This window comes from Empidonax traillii, unplaced genomic scaffold (assembly GCF_003031625.1).
Source record: "Empidonax traillii isolate 1590-97213 ecotype Southwest subspecies unplaced genomic scaffold, ASM303162v1 scaffold93:size1158651, whole genome shotgun sequence".
In the NCBI taxonomy this organism is placed as follows: Eukaryota; Metazoa; Chordata; class Aves; order Passeriformes; family Tyrannidae; genus Empidonax; species Empidonax traillii.
The window spans coordinates 584,093-602,069 of NW_020955286.1; the positions used below are offsets into that span (position 1 = coordinate 584,093).

Below are 17,977 nucleotides of genomic sequence, written 5' to 3' on the forward strand. Positions count from 1 at the left end.
CTGGGTGTGTGAGCACTGATGTCTATCAATTTTTCTTTGCCTGTTTCAGGTTATGTAGTGGACAGACTCTTAGTGTTGAACCATCCTAGTTAGGTTTCCAGTGTATCTCTGATTCTTTCACTTTTCCCTTGCAGCACTGTTTGGGACCTAGTAATTCTATTTTCTTTCTGCCCAACATAACACTGTCAGTGTGTTTGAAACTCTAGTGTAAGGCCCTTCCTCCAGTGTGGTCAGCTTACCATCCATTTGAATCAGTATTTTTTTCTCTGTGTTACCACAAGATAAATAAGGCCTGACTCCCTTATACTAGTGGGGAGGTAAGGCCAGAGGTCAAGTCACTCCACACCATCTACTGACTTCACCTGCATGATCTGGAAAGCGTTTTTTCCCCACAGTGTAATTGGTACCCGCTGTCCCATACCCCTTTGAAACAAGCTCCCCAGGGAAGTAGTCACAGCACGAAGCCTGCCAGAGTTCAAGAAGCATTTTGGCAATGCACTCAGGCACTTGGTGTGATTCTTGGGGCAGTGCAGTGCCAGGAGTTGGACTCAGTGTTCCTTGTGGGTCACTTCCAACTTAGTGTATTCTATAATTTACATACCAGCAAATACATAGAACTGGCTTCCCATCAGGAATATGCTGGTGTATTAGCATGTTACAGCTGAAATACATTTATTTTACATATTCTAATGAGAAGAATTTGACTGCCTAACTGCATATCCCATGTTTGGTTATCATGAGATTGAACTGCAAAAGGATAGCCACGACACATATTTCTCAGCTTTGGTAGAGAGATGAGTCCTCTCAGAGCAGTGGTCAGTCCAGGCAAGCATGGAAAGGAGCTTGTTACACACCTACTGGGGTCTCTCAGTCATTCTTCTAAGAGGGAAGAAAGGGCAGCATCCTGGGCAAGGATGAGTGGAATTTGTTTGATCTAAAAAGTACATGTTTTTCATTTTGTTTCCCAGTTCTGGTCCTCATGAAATGATTGCTACCAACGGAGTGCTGGTGGTATGTGTCTTTCCTAAGATATTTTCTTTAAATGATTCCTTAATATAAAGGGGAAGGCAGGGTGGGGATTAGAGAAACCAGTTGGCCAGTTCTTCCTCTTTCTTCCTTCTTTCCTATTTAGATACTTTGAGAATTGGGTATTTCATTTACCTGTTTGTTGGTGATATCCCACTATTTCCCATTTATTGTATCTTTTTACACACCACATGCATACACAGAGTTTTCCTCTTGTACCAGTACTTCAAAATAGGTACCGCTGTGTATCAGAGAACAATGGTAAAAATGCTGTGCAGCCAGTTGTTGATAACCTATTTAGCCCTTTCCTACACTTGGAGATGAGCCAAGCTCTGGGGGTAAGTTCTGCACTAAATATTGGCCTATCATAATTATATGATGTGAAAGAAGCGTGAGTGTCATAAACAAAAAAGAAACCAACTCAAAATATTAGTAGCAATCCTTCTTCAGAATACCCTTCCTCTACTACTAACTCTTGATCTCTCAGCAACATATCATTCTTCCATATTTTTTCCCAGTTCAACTCATTGTATTTAGGCTACTATCCTGAAAATGCTCCTAATTTTCTTCCTTTGTGAATTCCTCTCACTGTGCCAATCACATGTCATTGTCACTGGAGGATGCATGCAGCTCCCTCCAAAGCTTTTCCTTTTCCTTAGTGGCTCATGAGAAAAAGCCCAGAAATGTCAGGAAATCAAGAACTTCAAGTGACTACACATGGCCAATAGCTGAGGGATTTATAGCTCCCCATAATGAGAGTGAGATGTGGTGATCTTTCTCACAGATTCCTGCACTCTGTCTTTCACAGTGTCGCGAACTTTGCTGCTTGGAAGTTGAAGTGGCAGAGAAGATGAAGCAAAAATCAAGTAAGGTTATTGTTTTGTTATCTATTTACAAATAATCGCATGTTTAGTGATGAGAAGGTGACCCTTTCATATAATGTATCAGTGGAATAAAAAGTACTTACAGTATTCAGTGAAGTTAATGCCAGGTAAACACATAAAGTTGTTATAGACTCCAGGGACTGCATCTAGATGTACGTCAATAAGGCCTCTTAGATCTGCATTAAAGCTGAAATCCCAGTTCTATATCACAGCAAGAACATTGAGACTTGCCTTCCTATGAAAATAGCATCTGCTTTGCTTCTTTCCCTTTCCTGCCAGCATCCCCTTCATAGTGCTTCCCACTGGGCGAAGCTTGGTCCAAATTTTACAGCTCTGCTACCCACTTTTAATCAAGATAGCACAATTTTCTTTTTAAATCGTATTAACATTTCTCATGACTTGTTTTACTACTTTAGAGAAAGAGCTTTCCCTCACTGTGAAGGGCTCCTTTGAGGGGACACAGGATATCACGCTGGGCCCCAACGGAGTGGTCAGCCCATCATGTCCCACCAAGTTCCACTACATCAAGTACGCAGAGCCAACACTGGATGTCATGTTGCCAAAGAAGAGGCGCTACCACCCTGTGAGTTTGAGTGGCCTCAGTGATGGAGTGATTATGGGTGTCTCTCAAGAAAGTGGGAGCGGGGAGACAGGGTAAACTCATTACTGGTTTTGTCCTAAAGCATGTTGTTTTTCCAGTTGTCCTGTAAGTTCAGTACAGACACGGGCTCCCCAGTCGTGATGCTGAATTCACTGCCCATGGGAAGGAAAACAACCATTGCAGAGGTAAGAATCACTTCTAGCTGTTGGGAATAAAAGGTCATGCAAGTAGAAACCATTTCCCATAATGTTGACCCAGATGGCTGCTAAGAGCATTCTGATTTTTCCTTACTATCTGAACAAACAGGACCTTTGTTTCTCCAGATATTTTCTCCACAGAGGCTACTCTCTACTACTCTACTACTCTCCATTATGTGCCAGTAGTGTATACAGAGAACAACAAGGATGTCAGAAAATAAGATGCTTCATTCAGTACATCTCTCTCTGCTTACCCAAAAACTCACTGATTCCTCCTTTGCTTAGGGTCCAAACTAAAAGTTGCTCCTTCGGCACAAGCTAGGAAAATGTCAATAAACCTGCCCTTAGTCAACCATGTACTACAAATGACAATACATTAAAATATACTGAAAATATTAGGCATAGGGTATGGATTTCAACATAATGAGCATAATTCTTGAATAGGACCATTAAAACACATTCTCGGAACAAAGCACTTTTTTGTCAGTTAATATGACAATTGCAATAGTGATTTTAAGACAGGATGAAGCCTTGGCAGAAGCAAATGTAGACTTGCAGTCTCTTCACTGTGAGACTGTGGCCAGGATGTCAAAGATGTGCTGTGTATTAGAACATAGAGAATGAGAAACACACAAAAAATAGTAATTCAGGATGCTGCAGAAAGCTTATGAGTAACATAGGAAATGGGACCTGCTGCATGAGTCTCAGTAACCTCCTATACCAAGATTGTTAATGGTTTCTGCAGCCTGGAAGGATTTGGGTACTGTAGGTAGGGATATTACACTAAGGGTAAGTGAATGCTTTAGGCAATAGATGCTGACAGCTCAGACCTTTAACTTTGTGATTGCCAGACTTGCTGGGGTATAAATCAAGCTCTGACCCCAAGACAGAATGGGAAAAAAGAAATTTCAGTCTTAAAATTAAAAAATTACAGTATGTGCTCTTGTTTTCTAGGAGAAAAGATTTGACTTAAATGTGACAGCACAAGCCTGGTAAGAGATCTCCTTCTATTTCTAAAGACTTAGTTCATCAATTTTGTTAATGTTTTAGCTATATAGAAATTACAGAAGCCAGCATACTCAGTCTAAAAACTAGAATGAGGTTATAATAAAACATAAAACACATGAACAATATATTATACATAATTAGCCTTAGGAAGATTTGACGTTAGTCCATAAACATTGATAACCATGTGTTTATTTTAGCGTTATCCCTCTCCTTCTGACCACAGAATTTTGTTTTCGGTCAATGTCAGTCTCTGAAATTCACAAAGAGAGCAAAGCTAGCTAAAAACACCGAACAAGAATAGGCATGAGTAAACATTTAACTTGATAAGAAATTATGAATTATTTTTTGCTTAACAGTCATTATTCAGTAGCAATAAACCTTGTATTCTATGTCCAGTTACACTATATGTTGATAAGGTAACCAATATGGATTGTGATTTATAGATATGCTCATTAATACTCATCAGTAAACATGAAGATACTTCATGTTATCCATAGTTATATGTAACACACAGAACTGGGCAAACTGGTGTTTTTCTGTGTGTGCCTGTTCAAGAAATAAAAGGGAAAAATGAGCTAATTTTGAATTCAAACAGTGTTTTCTACCATTTGTTTCAGAAAGGCAAGTGCTCAATGACAACAGGAAAACCAGTGTTGTTCCAGTACAGGAAAAACACTTCATACTGATTTATTTTACTTTCAGAGAACTTTAAAAACAGTTTGTTTGCATCTTGACTTACAATGGAGAAAGGCTTTTGCAGCTCCACCTAACTCAATTCCCCTTGTATGTCTTCATTTACAAATAAGGTTCTAAAAATTTGGCTGATTTTTTCCAAATCTGATGGTGGAGAAAATTCATAAATACATTTCATTACTAGTTTAATTGGAATTATGGACTCAGTAGAAGAGATAATTCTGTCACTGAAAGAATAAGAAAACCCTTGCCATTTGACAGTGCCTGGCCAGGGCTAGCTGGCCAGCTAAGCAGTCCATAGGTAGCTCTGACCTGACCATAACCCCATCTCTTGCCCATTGATGGCTTGTAGGTGCAGGAGAGGAAGAGCACAAATGCCCAGGAAAATAAGCTGCAACAGTGGGGTCTTGAGGAATGACTTTCTAAATTTCAGAAGAGACACCAATGAAATATTCGTCTCAGAAATGTTGTGCCTTACAATTTCTGAGTCAAGGCTGAACTGACCTGTGAAACAGTTTGTGTGAGTGCAGGCACAACAGTGTCGAGGGTGAAGTCCTGTCCCACTAAACTCAGTGACCCACCTACACCCATCCAGGAGCTGGATGTCACCGAGGTTCCTTCAGCAAGACAAGTTCCTCAGGCACCCTCCCCAGCGATGCTCACCACTAGAGGGGGAAGCGTTCTCACTCCAGTTGTTTAAAAGGAGAACCTTCATGTTGGAAATGCCAACACTTAAAAATTTGGATTTATTTCAGATTTAAAATGAGAAAATAACATCTGAAATGAGAATCAATACACTCCCTTTGACCACTGGAATAGATTTTCTAAATTTGTCACTGTTTTAGAATATTTATTGAAACATTTTGTTTTATTTGTAAATATTGTGCATTGTTTCTTCATCAATTAGTAGTAATGGGGTATAATGTCACTAGTTAGGCTTACTAGTTGACATAAGTTTCTTAATTTAAAAAAAAAGTTTAGAATATTCTCTCTTGTTCATGTCAAGTTGCATCACCCTGTTTGAAGATAAGGGTGATGTAGTTTATCTTCAGTCAAAGTCCTAAGATTGATGTGGGTGTGTTAGTACTTAGCGTATGTGTCTGTTTTTATCTTAGTAATTGTTCTTGCCACCAAGACCTGGACATGCGCTTTGGGTTCGACTTATGTTCAGAAGAAAAGGCTTTCCTGGGGAAAAGAAAGAGATACGTAGCAAGTGCCCTCAAAACTGTTTTTCACCTACCACAGGAACTGCAGGATCAAGAGGTACGTTTGTGTTGAGGGGATAGAACTTGAATCCATAGTGTCTTCATGTACTCTTCTAAGTGAGTGGTCAGCAAAATGGACCACATGCATCTGTTGTGCCGGTACCAGATTGTCCATATGTCTTAAGTACATTTGCTTGTGCTGCTGAGGTTTGTTTGCAAGAATCACTAGTTGCAATAATTGCATCCTTCATTACTGTCAATTTGGATTTGTCATATTTGAGGTATGTTCTTTCCTGCCATGCTATGCTGATACTGGCTTGGTTCAGAAATACTGAATATATTACACAGCAAAGATTTCTTCCCTTGTTCAAATTTCATGTTTGTAGAAATTTAGGGCAAACATCTCTGAGTGCTTCTCATATCTTCTTATATCTTGCAGTTTTGAAATTCTTCAAAATAAATATAATTTATTTTAAATTAACTTCATGATACCAAAAAATAACAGCATTGAAGATGGTAGTTTGACAACAGTGACTGTGAACTGAGTGTATTTTTTTATGGGATTGGCACGGAGATTTTCACGCAGTAGTAGTCAATGTGTGAAATAAGAAAAAAGTGGTGAAGGAGTGGGAGATGCAGAGAAAATACATTGGTCCTTCTACAGAAGGGTTTCTTCTTATTCATCTGTGCCCCTATTTGCCCTTGAGATGGGCAAGAACCCAGATTTGGTTTAATTTCCAAACTCATGTTTATCTAAAAGGAAGCAGCAGTAACAGTCATTGCTTGGTTTTGAAGTCCGTCCTTTTGAAAAGGCATCTGGGCTCTGTGATCAGGACCTGGGCTGAGTGTGCTGACCAGACCTCACTGTAGTTTGGGATGCAATGTTGAATGCTGCTGGTGTGAATGCCCCATCCTCCCTCTGCCCAACAGGTCCCCGTTGTGGCTATCATCACGACAGGCGGAGGACTGAAGTCAATGACAGGACTGTATGGCAGCCTCATGGGACTCAAGAAATTAAATCTCCTGGACTGCGTAACATATATCAGTGGGCTGTCCGGCACCACATGGTAAGCCAGCTCAAGCAGGAGGCTTGACCAGGCCTTTTGAATGACATTGCTGCAGACAGTAGCTTCTAAAAGCAGACAAGATCAGGAGATTTTGTTCAAATGTCATAGAAACAAGTTGTTTCTCAGTAACAGGCCATTAAATATTAACTTGATTTGATGCACTCTTGTTTTTATAAGCAGTTCTTTACTGCACTTACCAACTCCATGTTTGCAGCAGTTAAATGTGCATATGACAACTACACTTGTCAAAATGTTTTCTAATTAAGTAGTTACTGTGGATGTAACTGTGGATGCCCATAGCATCATGCCTCTTCCTTTCTCCACTGATGTTCCAGCTGTTGTGGTTCCCATTAACTTCTGAGACTTCTTCTGATTAACTGGTCATGTGGAAAAAAATGCAGGATAGTGCACACTTACCAGTGCAACCTGCCAGTTTGTAAAAGCACTAAATTCTCCTGGGCAGTGTTATTCGCTGCTCACAGGACCTACAGCTGCCTAATGTGTGATTGTCTCATGCAGGGAGAATAGAGAATAGTGTTTATAAAGCATAGTGATATCATAAGATGTCATAAGAGTAATACTAAGTGAATCAAAGCCAAGAGACAGCAGTTGGTGTGAATGAATTTAAGGCTCTAAAATACAAGAAAAGAAAATTTATTTTAATTTTCTGCCTAGTTTGTGATCCAGAAATGTACTTATGTTCACACCTGGAAATTTTATCCTTTAAGCTTCTACCACTTCTATTTAAAAAAAAAAAATAAAAATGTCAGGAACATAAAAAAACCCACCTTAATCTTCTTTAAGAAGAGTCATAGAAACTCTGGAGTGTTCATTCTGCTAGATGGAGCAGCAAAAACAGAGTATGTATGAGCAGAAGCGAATCCCTGAGTGTAAACCTCTGTTCCTTTTAACTTTTGTTGTCTGTATGATCTTTCTCCAGGACCATGGCCAACTTATACAGAGATGCCTACTGGTCACAGAAAGACCTGGACTCACATATTGGTGAAGCCCAGAAACAAGCAACAAAATGCAAGATGGGCTGTTTCTCTATGGATCGCATGAAGTACTACAACAAGCAGCTTTGTCAGCGGAAAGAAGAGGGATACAGGACATCATTTATAGATCTTTGGGGTCTCATGATTGAGTACTTGCTAAATGATGGGGTATGATGTATATTCTTTTTCAGAAAAGAAGGTGGGTGGGATGCAAAATAATGCCAAATTCCAGTCCTCTTGCAAGGCTGGACTGAGATTGCTGTTGTGTAGTAAGAAAGGACACTTAAGTATCAACATATTCAAGGGCTTCTTTCAGATTCAGGAAACCAGGACCATCCTGGACCTCACTGTACTGCTCAGCCTAAGGAGCAGCTTACCTCTTCTCCTACTTGTCGGGGAAATACTTTCTAGGAGGTACAGACATGTATGCAGAAATAGTTTTCTCTCTCCTCTTTTTTTCCTTCAAAACTAGAAAGACCCTCACAAACTTTCAGAGCAGCAAGAAGCACTCTGTGATGGCCAGAACCCACTGCCGATCTATGTGGCAGTCAGTGTCCGGGACAGTTACAGCACCAATGATTTCAAAGGTAAGAATGGTGCTTCAGACCATGTGAGGCTAAAATTGGCATGACAATTGCTGGGATTTCATCTTCTCTGCTCGATAGCACTTGGAGAAAATCGTTTTCTTTCACTATTTGGAGAAATAACCATCACCTCCATGCCTTACAGGTTTAATATAAGGGATTTGGGGAGCAGCACTTCCCTGTCTAGTCATACGCTGTAGAAATTCTGCCAGAAATGCCATTTTTGAAATATTATCAGATCCTCCTAGAATGAGAACAACTGGAATTATCTGAGAATTGCTTTTTCTTGATTCCCAGTTGTAGTTTCAATATGAATAATGACCATAGAGTTCTGGTAAAGTTTGGGAAGGTTTCCAGCCTACTCCCTACTAAACCTGTTTCTTCTCTCATTGTTTTGGTGGTTTTTTGTTTTTGTTTTTTTTTTTTTTTCATGAGGGGAAGCAGATGAGGAGAAGAAGCAGAACAAAAATTAAGATCAAATTTTGTTATGGTTGAGGTAAAAAAATGAACCACTTCTGAATGAAAAGGAAATTATGGTCTATGCCATTTCTCTCCCGTTTTTCATTCACACTGCACTTATATTGGGCAACTGCACTTAACTTGGAGAGGATATCCAATACAGTCAAGGACTAGTTCCATCTTCTTCAGTACAACACATAAAGAGTAGAATTGCTCTCTTATAAAAATATAATTTCTGAAGAGCTGCAAACCTGTCTTTGTACATAAATTATTTAAGTGAAGTTAAATTGACTATATTGATAACAGTGGAAGTACTCTCACCTAGATGTGGTGTATGGAAAGGCAGAGCAAAACCTGGTACATGCTGGAAAACCCTGGACTGGTGCAAGCACACAGAATGTGTAAGATCTGGAGCTTTGTCATGCTCCCAGTGTGCACCTTTTGCCTTCGGCAACACCATCATGAACAGCAAAGCTGCTCCTGCCTCCCCAATTGCCACTGTGTCTGAGCTCAGCTGCCTATCCTGCAGAGGGTCATTTATGAGTGAGGCTTTGAAAAGTCAACATAGTAAACACATAGTAAACAACATATACCCTAGCTGTTCCCCTCTCCACATCCGTCTGGGAACCCTCTAAGTGTCCCATTGTGGCTGTATTACAGAGTGGGTGGAGTTCACCCCCTATGAGGTGGGACTTCTGAAGTACGGCGCATTCGTTCGCACAGAGAATTTTGGAAGCGAGTTCTTCATGGGACGCTTGTTAAAAAAGCTCCCTGAATCCCGCATCTGCTACCTTCAAGGTGATGTATTGCATTGTCCTGTCACAGAAGCACTTTGGAGGGATGCAAGGTGGTTAACCAGAGGGTAGATGTTTCTGTTCTAACATACTAAGCACTGCTATGATATTGCCTGCTAGGAAATAGGACTGGTAGTCTGTCCAAAAAAATACAGTAAAAAAACCCACATCTTTTTTTCAGTTTCTTGTCACTGTCTTGGTAGATGAGATGTCTGTATCTTTGAAATGGAATAGATGAGGCTCCTTAATTCTTTCCTTGTAAGGAATATTTCCCCACTTCTTTGGTTATTCTTCTGATTACTCTCTGAATGCACTCCAACTTAAGACCAATTGTGATAGTTAGATTTAAATTTACAATGGCAGATGAAATGATAGCATAATGTTTTGTCAACAAAGCCACCAGTGCCCCAGTGGGCAAGCAGAGAGGGGTAATCCCGGGTGAAGAAAAGAGTGCACAGTGGAGCTAGAGTCCACTGCATCTGTGGGCCTTTACATGGTGCAATGTGAGATCTTGTTGTAGAAACCAAACATCTGAAGAGCCAGTTCACCCCACTTTGAAAAAAATTCAGGGTGTGTGGAAGGTGATCAGAGTATGTGAAGGGAAAAAAAGCTGGAGTAAGGAAGACAGGAACGGAAAGGTTATGTTTGCAATGTTTGTGTTATCTAAACTCTCATTTTGTCTCTTGAGTTGGGTCTTTTCTCCTTTACTCGTTTCACATTCTTTTCTCCCTTTACCATGCCACAGAGCTATGCAGTAGGTTAGGCTCAAAGCTGATAGTAGCATGACCTGGAATAATGCCATAGAAAGTTAAGAGGAATTCAACAGTGTGAAACTTTAGAAATATTTGTATTAAGCCCGTTCAAAAATGAAGCCAAGAGGTCAAAATAGAAGGAAAAATGCATTTTCTTGTTAGAGTGTGTCCTTGTGTTCACTAATTACTTTTACAGGTATGTGGAGCAGTATATTTTCTGTGAACCTGTTACAAATATGGGGACTTTCCCACAGTTCAGAGGACTTCTGGAAGAGGTGGACACAAGACAGAATAGAAGAAGTTGGTGAGAAATCATTAAGCCTTTCATTTATGGACATTTAGACAGTCTTCTGGATAACTTTTGGCATCATCATGTCAACTGTGTTGAATCTAGTATCATAGGATCTTCCTAAGAGATAGCAACTTGTATAGACTAATAGGAAGAGGTTAATGAGAGAAAGGCTCCTGTAATTACAAGTCTTACTAAAGCTCTACTGATTCCTTACAAAGAAGCTTTAGAGGGGTCAGACATTTCTCAAGAAGTGTTTTGGCATTGCCCACTCTCTCTCAGCCGTATAGAACCAAGAACCAGTGGCAGAGAACACGGCTGTTTTTGCTGCGTGTGCAGAGAATAAACCTAAATATGAATTGGTAAATAATATTTCCTGGGTTTTTGTTTTATTACTCAGTACTGTAATTAGTGTACTGGATTCATCCTGGCACAAAGATAAATAAGGCCCAGAGGGTATTTTCTGAAGCAATATAGAAACCATGATTTTACTGCTAAATCATTTAAGATGATAGTAACTATAATTACAGGCATCCTGAAAAGTAAAGAAATACATCTGTGCAATCACAGAAACCACCAAGTCTCTCCTGCTGCACTGTCAGCCTCTTGGTCTAGCAAAGCAGGTTGTGATTTCAAGAAACCACACCTCTTGCCAAATTACATGACATGTACCCACCCTAAAAACTAGACATAGTTTCTGAATATGAATGCATGCCCCAGGTTTTCCTGGGTTGCTCTCACTGCTGATTAAGCACATGCTCATGCTGCCAGGAGTGAATATCAGGTAGCAGCAGCCATTGTTGCAACAGACCCTGTGGTTGCTGTTGCCCATCTGACTGAGGAGTAGCAAATGCATCAGCCCCATTTTCTCCATGATTGCCTTTGTTTCATGATACCTTCCTGTGAGGACACGTAACTTTCCTTCTGACAGAACATTCTCTGAATTTCTTAGTTCCTGAGGTGTCTTTTTCAGGACTAAAGACTGCTTCTGATGAACTGTCTTTAGGCCAAAGCTTAAGACCATCAGCAGAGCTTTTAACAGCAGCCACTCCTTTCCTTCAGAATAGTTTGTTTGTATTTAGTGAATCATCCCAGACCAGCCCCTGAAGACCAGGGCAGGCAGAAATGAACATTATTTAACAAGCACTTCACCATCTTTTCTGCCCTCTTCTAGATGAAGACCCCGTGTTGCCCACAAGGCCCCATGAGCTGAGGACTCGCATGTACACTCCTCCTGGCCCCTTGTCCAGTGCCCTACGGGGAGCTTTGACTGATCGTTTCTCCGTCGCCCAGCACCACAATTTCCTGAAGGGCTACCAGCTGCATAACAACTACATGGAGAATGAGCACTTCTGTCAATGGAAAGGTGATGGGGACTGGCATAATTTTCAGGTAGTTTCAGGGTGGACAATTTAGGAAAGAAGCCTGTCAGTCTTGGGAGTGGAAAACAACCTCCTGAGAGAATGCTTATTTTCTGAACAGAGATGAGACACTAAGACTTCATCATTGCCACTGTTTTTAAATATATATGTTTTTTGGCTGAGCCCTCTACAGTACAGACTGCAGCTGATAGAACCAAATTTAAAGTGGCAGAGAGAAGAGTGAACATGGGAGAAAGCTTTATTTGGCAAGACTGTGCCTCTAACTTCAGATGCAACTGGAATATCCAAGAAAATGTCAGCTACAAGGGAAAGCTAGAAAGGAATGGGGTTTTGTAGTCCAAAGAAGAGGGGACTGAGGGGGAGGCATAAATTCAAATGTATAAAGGATTGAGAATAGTTTGTTCTCCAAATCAGTTATAGATAACAGATAAAACAATGGTTGAAACTAAGCAAGGCAGATTTCGGTTATTCATTAGATGTAGCTTACTTGCACTAATGAGTATGACATACTAGTGGAATATATCGCCTGGAAACTCAACCCAGAAGATTTTTTAGAACAAGAGTTTAGGCATTTTGCAGTCCTACTTGCACCTGTTTGACAGTCCAGTAGTATGGCAATTAAATTCAACCAGGCCTCTGGGATGGTCAGTTCCACTTTACCCTTTCCTTTTTTTTCTGGTCAAAATACCTGCAGATCAATTCTTATTCCAAGAAATATTTTCCTTTTAGACACTGTGTTAGACTCACGTCCCAACCAGCTGGTGCAAAATCCTGATCAACTGGGCATGATAGATGCTGGATTTTTCATCAATACCAGCAGTGCACCACTTTTAAGGCCACAGAGGGAAGTGGATGTCATCATATATCTAAGTTATACGACTGGATCACATACATCGGTGAGGACCTTCTTGTTACCATGTGTTGTGTTTCCTTTTGTAAATGTCCAGCCTGTAACATCTAGAACTGCTGGTTATTTCATCTGTTCAGTTTTTAATGTCTGCATTTCCCTATGCTTTTTCACTGTGGAGATTAATGTTTTTCTTATTTCTTCCTGTCTTATTTCTTCCTGCAACCCTTCTTTCTGGTTTATGAACATATCAAATTATTCAAGGGGACATCAGTATGGTCTCTTCCAGAACGATGGAAAGAGGCTCTTCTGTTTTATGTTGATTTGAGCAGGTTTCCAGACCCTGCACAGGAATATTCATAAAGATGAAGAAGTGATTTCTTGACTTAAATTAGAATATAAAAAGGGTTAAGTGGATATCAGAAGCAGATAATTTCTGAGCTAACAAATAAGATGCTACAAGTAAAATTCAGTGACAAGCATCTTCCTGCAGAAACCTGCAGAAACCCCAGTTTCATGGAGATAAAGTTAATTAGCTGTCTATAAGGGCTTGCAGTAAGGAAGTTTGGGTCTTTAGATATCAGAAACTGAGGTTAATTGGAAACTTATTATTAGCCATCTTGGCCTGCCCAAATGGAATTACTTTTTCCGAATGAGAACAGCTGTGCTACCCCTAATATGTATGTTGCATGAGACATATAATCAATGAAGTTTAATTTCAACCTCATTCATTGTCAGATAAAATTTAGGAAGAAAGGTTGCTACAATTTTAAACATTTTTTAAACATTTTAGGAGAAAATTTTTCTGCTTGATAGTGTCCACTATTAGATGGTGCAGAGTAAATAACACAGTGTGTATTAGGATGTGGTATTTTACTAAACATTTCAGGGAAAAGATAGAGTACGGCCTAGAACTTCAGTCTTTCTCAGTAAACTATAAATCTCAATTAACACTGTGCCATGCCTGCACAGGCAGAGACATAATTGCACATTTAAAATTAACTTTCTTATCTTCTGGCTTTCAGGTACATAATAAGATGCCTAAAACATTTTCTTGGTGTGGTTTTCTTTTCCAGTTAATTCTATACAATATAGTAAACACAGCATCTTTTATTTGCTGAAACTCATGCTTTACTCTCAACTTCTCCATATTGCTTCAATTTTTTGAAAAAAGCATTGTCCTGGATGTATTCTCTAACTCTGAAATTTTGTTTACATATTGTGATTAGAAATGTGGTTACTATCTGCTGTAATTATGTGTAGAATAACCCTTGATAAGGAAGAACTCATGCAAAGGATCTGAGTCACTAAACTTTAACACTAGATGACAATTTGTGGCCTTTAGACAACAAAGTGGAATTTCATGGCTGATCATTTCTGTGATCTTCCAGTCTCTAGATAAGGCGTGTAAATACTACTCGGAGCAGAAAATCCCATTCCCCAAAGTTTCTTTCACTGACGAAGAAAAGAAAAATCTGAAGGAGTGCTACCTCTTCCACGATTCAGATTTGCCAGGATGTCCGATTGTGATTTTTCTTCCCCTTGTGAATGATACTTTCCAAGAGTACAAAGCACCTGGTAAGTTACAAGTAGTGGTAAAGCATTGAAAAAGACACCACTACCTGCTTCCCTGACTCAGACAAAGCCTTTTTCTTTGCTGCTGGCTATCTTTGATGGCTGGGTTAATGCAGGTCCTGTCACTCATTTTCTGCCAAGCCACCTGCTTTGTATTCCTCTTCTTTACCATAGATTACTAGAATTCATTTGTTCTGTTTCTTGGCAACAGGGAGGTTAAGTCTAAAATTCTGCTTTTGTGGAATTCAGGCAACACAGGAAATGGAAAGGCAAAGATGGATCCTGCTGACATCCATCCAACCACATTTGGGATCACAGGAATTCTAAGTTTCCATATGTTTGTACTGATCCTTTCTCATTTAAATTCCACTGTCTTGCTAGCAACTTATTCCTCAGTTGAGGTTCATAGAAATCCCAGCTGCTTAAAATAAGACCTGAAGTGCACCAGGAGTGGCTTTTGAAGTGCCCTTTCAGGCTGACATTCTTGCCTGATCCATGGCTTTAATGAGACAGATGTTTAGGAGTAAGCTGTAGATAACCATTACAGTGCCATCATTCACTTCTCCCTTCTGCCCTCCTCACTTCAGGACCACAATATTCTCTAGATTAGGGGTGGGGAAACATGATTTACACTGTTTGTGCATTTAAACCCTATGAATTTTCTTCTGGAGAAAAGTCCCCCTCTGAGTTCTTGTGGGCAGCCTGACACTGACTGAGACGAACATGATGTTACAGCAACAACCATTCTTTCTCTTCAGGAGTCAAGCGCTGTTGCTCAGAGATGGAGGAAGGACAACTTGATTTGACCAGCTGCTGTTCCCCCTACTGCATGTTCTCGGTCAGGTACACCGATGAAAATTACCGCAAGCTGCTGAATCTCAGCGAATACAACATCCTGAACAATTCTGACGTGATTATGCAGGCCTTGCAGATAGCAATGGAAAGGAGAAGGCAGAAGATGTGCTGATCGCCCATCCAACTGCCTTATTCTTCTCAGAGGGGCTTTTCATGCTCTAGGACACAGAAGCAACACGGCTTTTTCAACACTGGCTATTCTGCACTACAGAAACTGTACCAGGTGGTGCAGCGGTTGGCTGAGGGTTTTTTTTATTCCAAGAAGTGGCATCTATAGGCAATGACATTGCCTGGGAAATTTTTACATATGTTTTTTTCTCTAAATTAAGGTTGTCTGTAGAACATTCTTTATCTAAAATACTTGTTAGATTTTAAAAATAGAGTGTTTTAAGCCTAACTTATTAAACCATATGACATAAACTAAAATAATTTTTTACTACCAGAGTGCTGCAGTTATACAATGCAGTCAACACACCTACAGGCCATAAGAAGGGAGTATAAACTTCTGCTCCCACAATTCCTCTTCATGTAACATAAGGTACAACCAACCCTGGAAAAGAAAGAGAACCTGAGACACAACTGGAAGCTGGTGTTGGATCCCTGGGTCATCTCTGTTTTGCAAGCATCCCGAAGAGCAACCACAGAGGTTGGAAATGTAAGGAGGGACAAGTGTATGAACACAGATAGCCCCATGAATTGCATCCACATCCTGGGCTCTCTTGGTTTGTGAATGAATCATACATGATGGGAAGGAGCAACTTAGGAGGAAGTGGCATAAGACTTTTCCCATAACTTTTTTTTTTTTTTTTTTTTTTTTTTTTAAAGCAAAGGGTGTAATTTGGGCACACCAAAATTTCCTGTGAATTTATGTCAGTTTTAATTCTTTTATACTGAGACAGTATATAAAATCTCAACATTTTATTTCGAAGCTTTCAAAATAAAACACCCTTAATTTTTTTCCTAATTGAATTACTTCTCATATTAAAATACACTTCTTAAATTAAAAAGAAAAGGTGCTTGAAAATATTTTACTTCTAATAGACAATGAAAACTTTGTTGTCTTAATGCAAACAGTTTTGGACATATGTCTATCAACAAAAATGCTTATTTGTTCACTTCCACCTATACAAACTGTTTGGGAGCGAATCAGTAGTCTGCAGCAACTACAACCATCAGAAAACAATCTGAACAAATTTTCCATGGTATCTAGCACAAGACCATTGATAATATTTGTTGCAGTTTTGCATATTTAAACTTTCTTCCTTTTGCCTTTTACAGAAAGTATCTTTTTTGAACTGTTCTGAACTGTGCTGAGAGTGTACAAATTATAAATCCATAATAACTTTTGCATTCCAGGAGCAACTAAAATTAAAGGCACACTTCATTAATAGGTTTTGTGTCCTAGCAACAACTGCACAAATTTTGAACAAAGAGTCCATTCAGTCAAAAAAAAAAAAAAAATCTATCAACTATCAGATGTTTTAATCTGGGCCTAAAATAAACCAGGTAAAATGCTTGGGTAAGTTGAAACATTTCATGTTAGTATTTTACAAAACATCTTTGTTTTGAAACATAACTTCTATTTAATAGACTGCCTACCTCGTCAGCCCAGGGAACCCAACCTGAAAATAACAGGTTTCATTTGCAGCCAAATAATATGTTTGGCTTGTTGCAAAATGACGCTCTGAAGATTTTTGTTTTGGCAAGAAGCAGTGACAAATTATTTTACAAATTGGTTCACAATGACTTTTGCCAACACTTTTGTCAAACCAAACCTTATGTTTTTGTGCAACTGTAGCTTAATGTTGCAAGCCTAAAGATCACGGCATAAATATTAACATTTGAAACCCTTTAGGTTTTGAACAACTGAACTTCTGCTGATATCTTTTTTGTTCTATAGTAGTTTCACTAGTCATAATCAGAAATAGTATGCTATGAGCTCTGCATATAACTCTAGGAATTGCCTCCATTTTTTACCTGAAAATCCTGTTGTGAAAAGATAAACACAGTTTTTAACCCTAAACTCATGCCTCCTCCAGTTCAGACAAAATGTTATTTACATGCAAATATTTTGTGTATACAGTACCAGACAATAAAGGCTTGTTTGCAAAATGAAAATTCTGCCTTGCTCCACATATTCAGACATTTCAGTAACATGCTCAGGTTCACAGTATGTTCCTTGTTCCTAGAAAACAAAACTGTTGTTATCTCTGCAAAGAGCACACCAAATATTTGCTGTGTGCATTATGGATAAAGGAATGTATCAGAGACAGATTGCAGGGGTACACAGTGAGCCATGGTCCCTCCCTCCTGCAAGGGCTGTCTCTGATGTGGATTGCAAACACTATTCATGAAAATGAGAGCTTTTTGACCCTTGGCACTGCAGGAGTGACAGCCTCAGAGTCCCAGTCCTGGTGGACAGTCTGGTTTGTAGCTTTGCCCTTCAAGGAAATGTCATTATAATGCACCATCCTTAACCATGAGTGAAAGATGCTGATGTTACCAAGGGTTTTCTGTGACCTAATGAAAAATGCATTTCATCAAGCTACATCATTGCAACTGGCACACAAATGAAATGTATGTAGTCGCAACCCTTTGTGGTGTTACAAAATACCATAGCCTTTGCCAAAAATTTATTCTACCAACTTGACCATGATGACTGTTGATATTAATTTGCAGGGGAATATGCAAAGAGGAACTGGCTGGTGGCAGCATTAACCAATAAGCTCAAGAATACTCAGAGACTGAGCACTTTTTGCTCATA

At 39.5% G+C, this 17,977-nt stretch overlaps 1 protein-coding gene across 1 annotated transcript in view; it reads left to right on the forward strand.

Moving 5' to 3' along the window:
* LOC114056465 (cytosolic phospholipase A2 epsilon-like) overlaps positions 1-15,325 on the forward strand; it is a 29,777-nt gene extending 14,452 nt beyond the window's left edge. Inside the window, exons 8-22 of the mRNA XM_027881675.1 lie at positions 969-1,011; positions 1,835-1,892; positions 2,327-2,493; positions 2,610-2,696; positions 3,663-3,700; positions 5,525-5,672; positions 6,545-6,681; positions 7,622-7,844; positions 8,149-8,263; positions 9,380-9,517; positions 10,462-10,569; positions 11,729-11,920; positions 12,666-12,832; positions 14,175-14,361; positions 15,117-15,325. Of these exons, the coding sequence (XP_027737476.1) occupies positions 969-1,011; positions 1,835-1,892; positions 2,327-2,493; positions 2,610-2,696; positions 3,663-3,700; positions 5,525-5,672; positions 6,545-6,681; positions 7,622-7,844; positions 8,149-8,263; positions 9,380-9,517; positions 10,462-10,569; positions 11,729-11,920; positions 12,666-12,832; positions 14,175-14,361; positions 15,117-15,325 (2,017 nt within the window). The remainder of the gene's footprint in view (positions 1-968; positions 1,012-1,834; positions 1,893-2,326; positions 2,494-2,609; positions 2,697-3,662; positions 3,701-5,524; positions 5,673-6,544; positions 6,682-7,621; positions 7,845-8,148; positions 8,264-9,379; positions 9,518-10,461; positions 10,570-11,728; positions 11,921-12,665; positions 12,833-14,174; positions 14,362-15,116) is intronic.
* Positions 15,326-17,977: the final 2,652 nt, after the last annotated feature.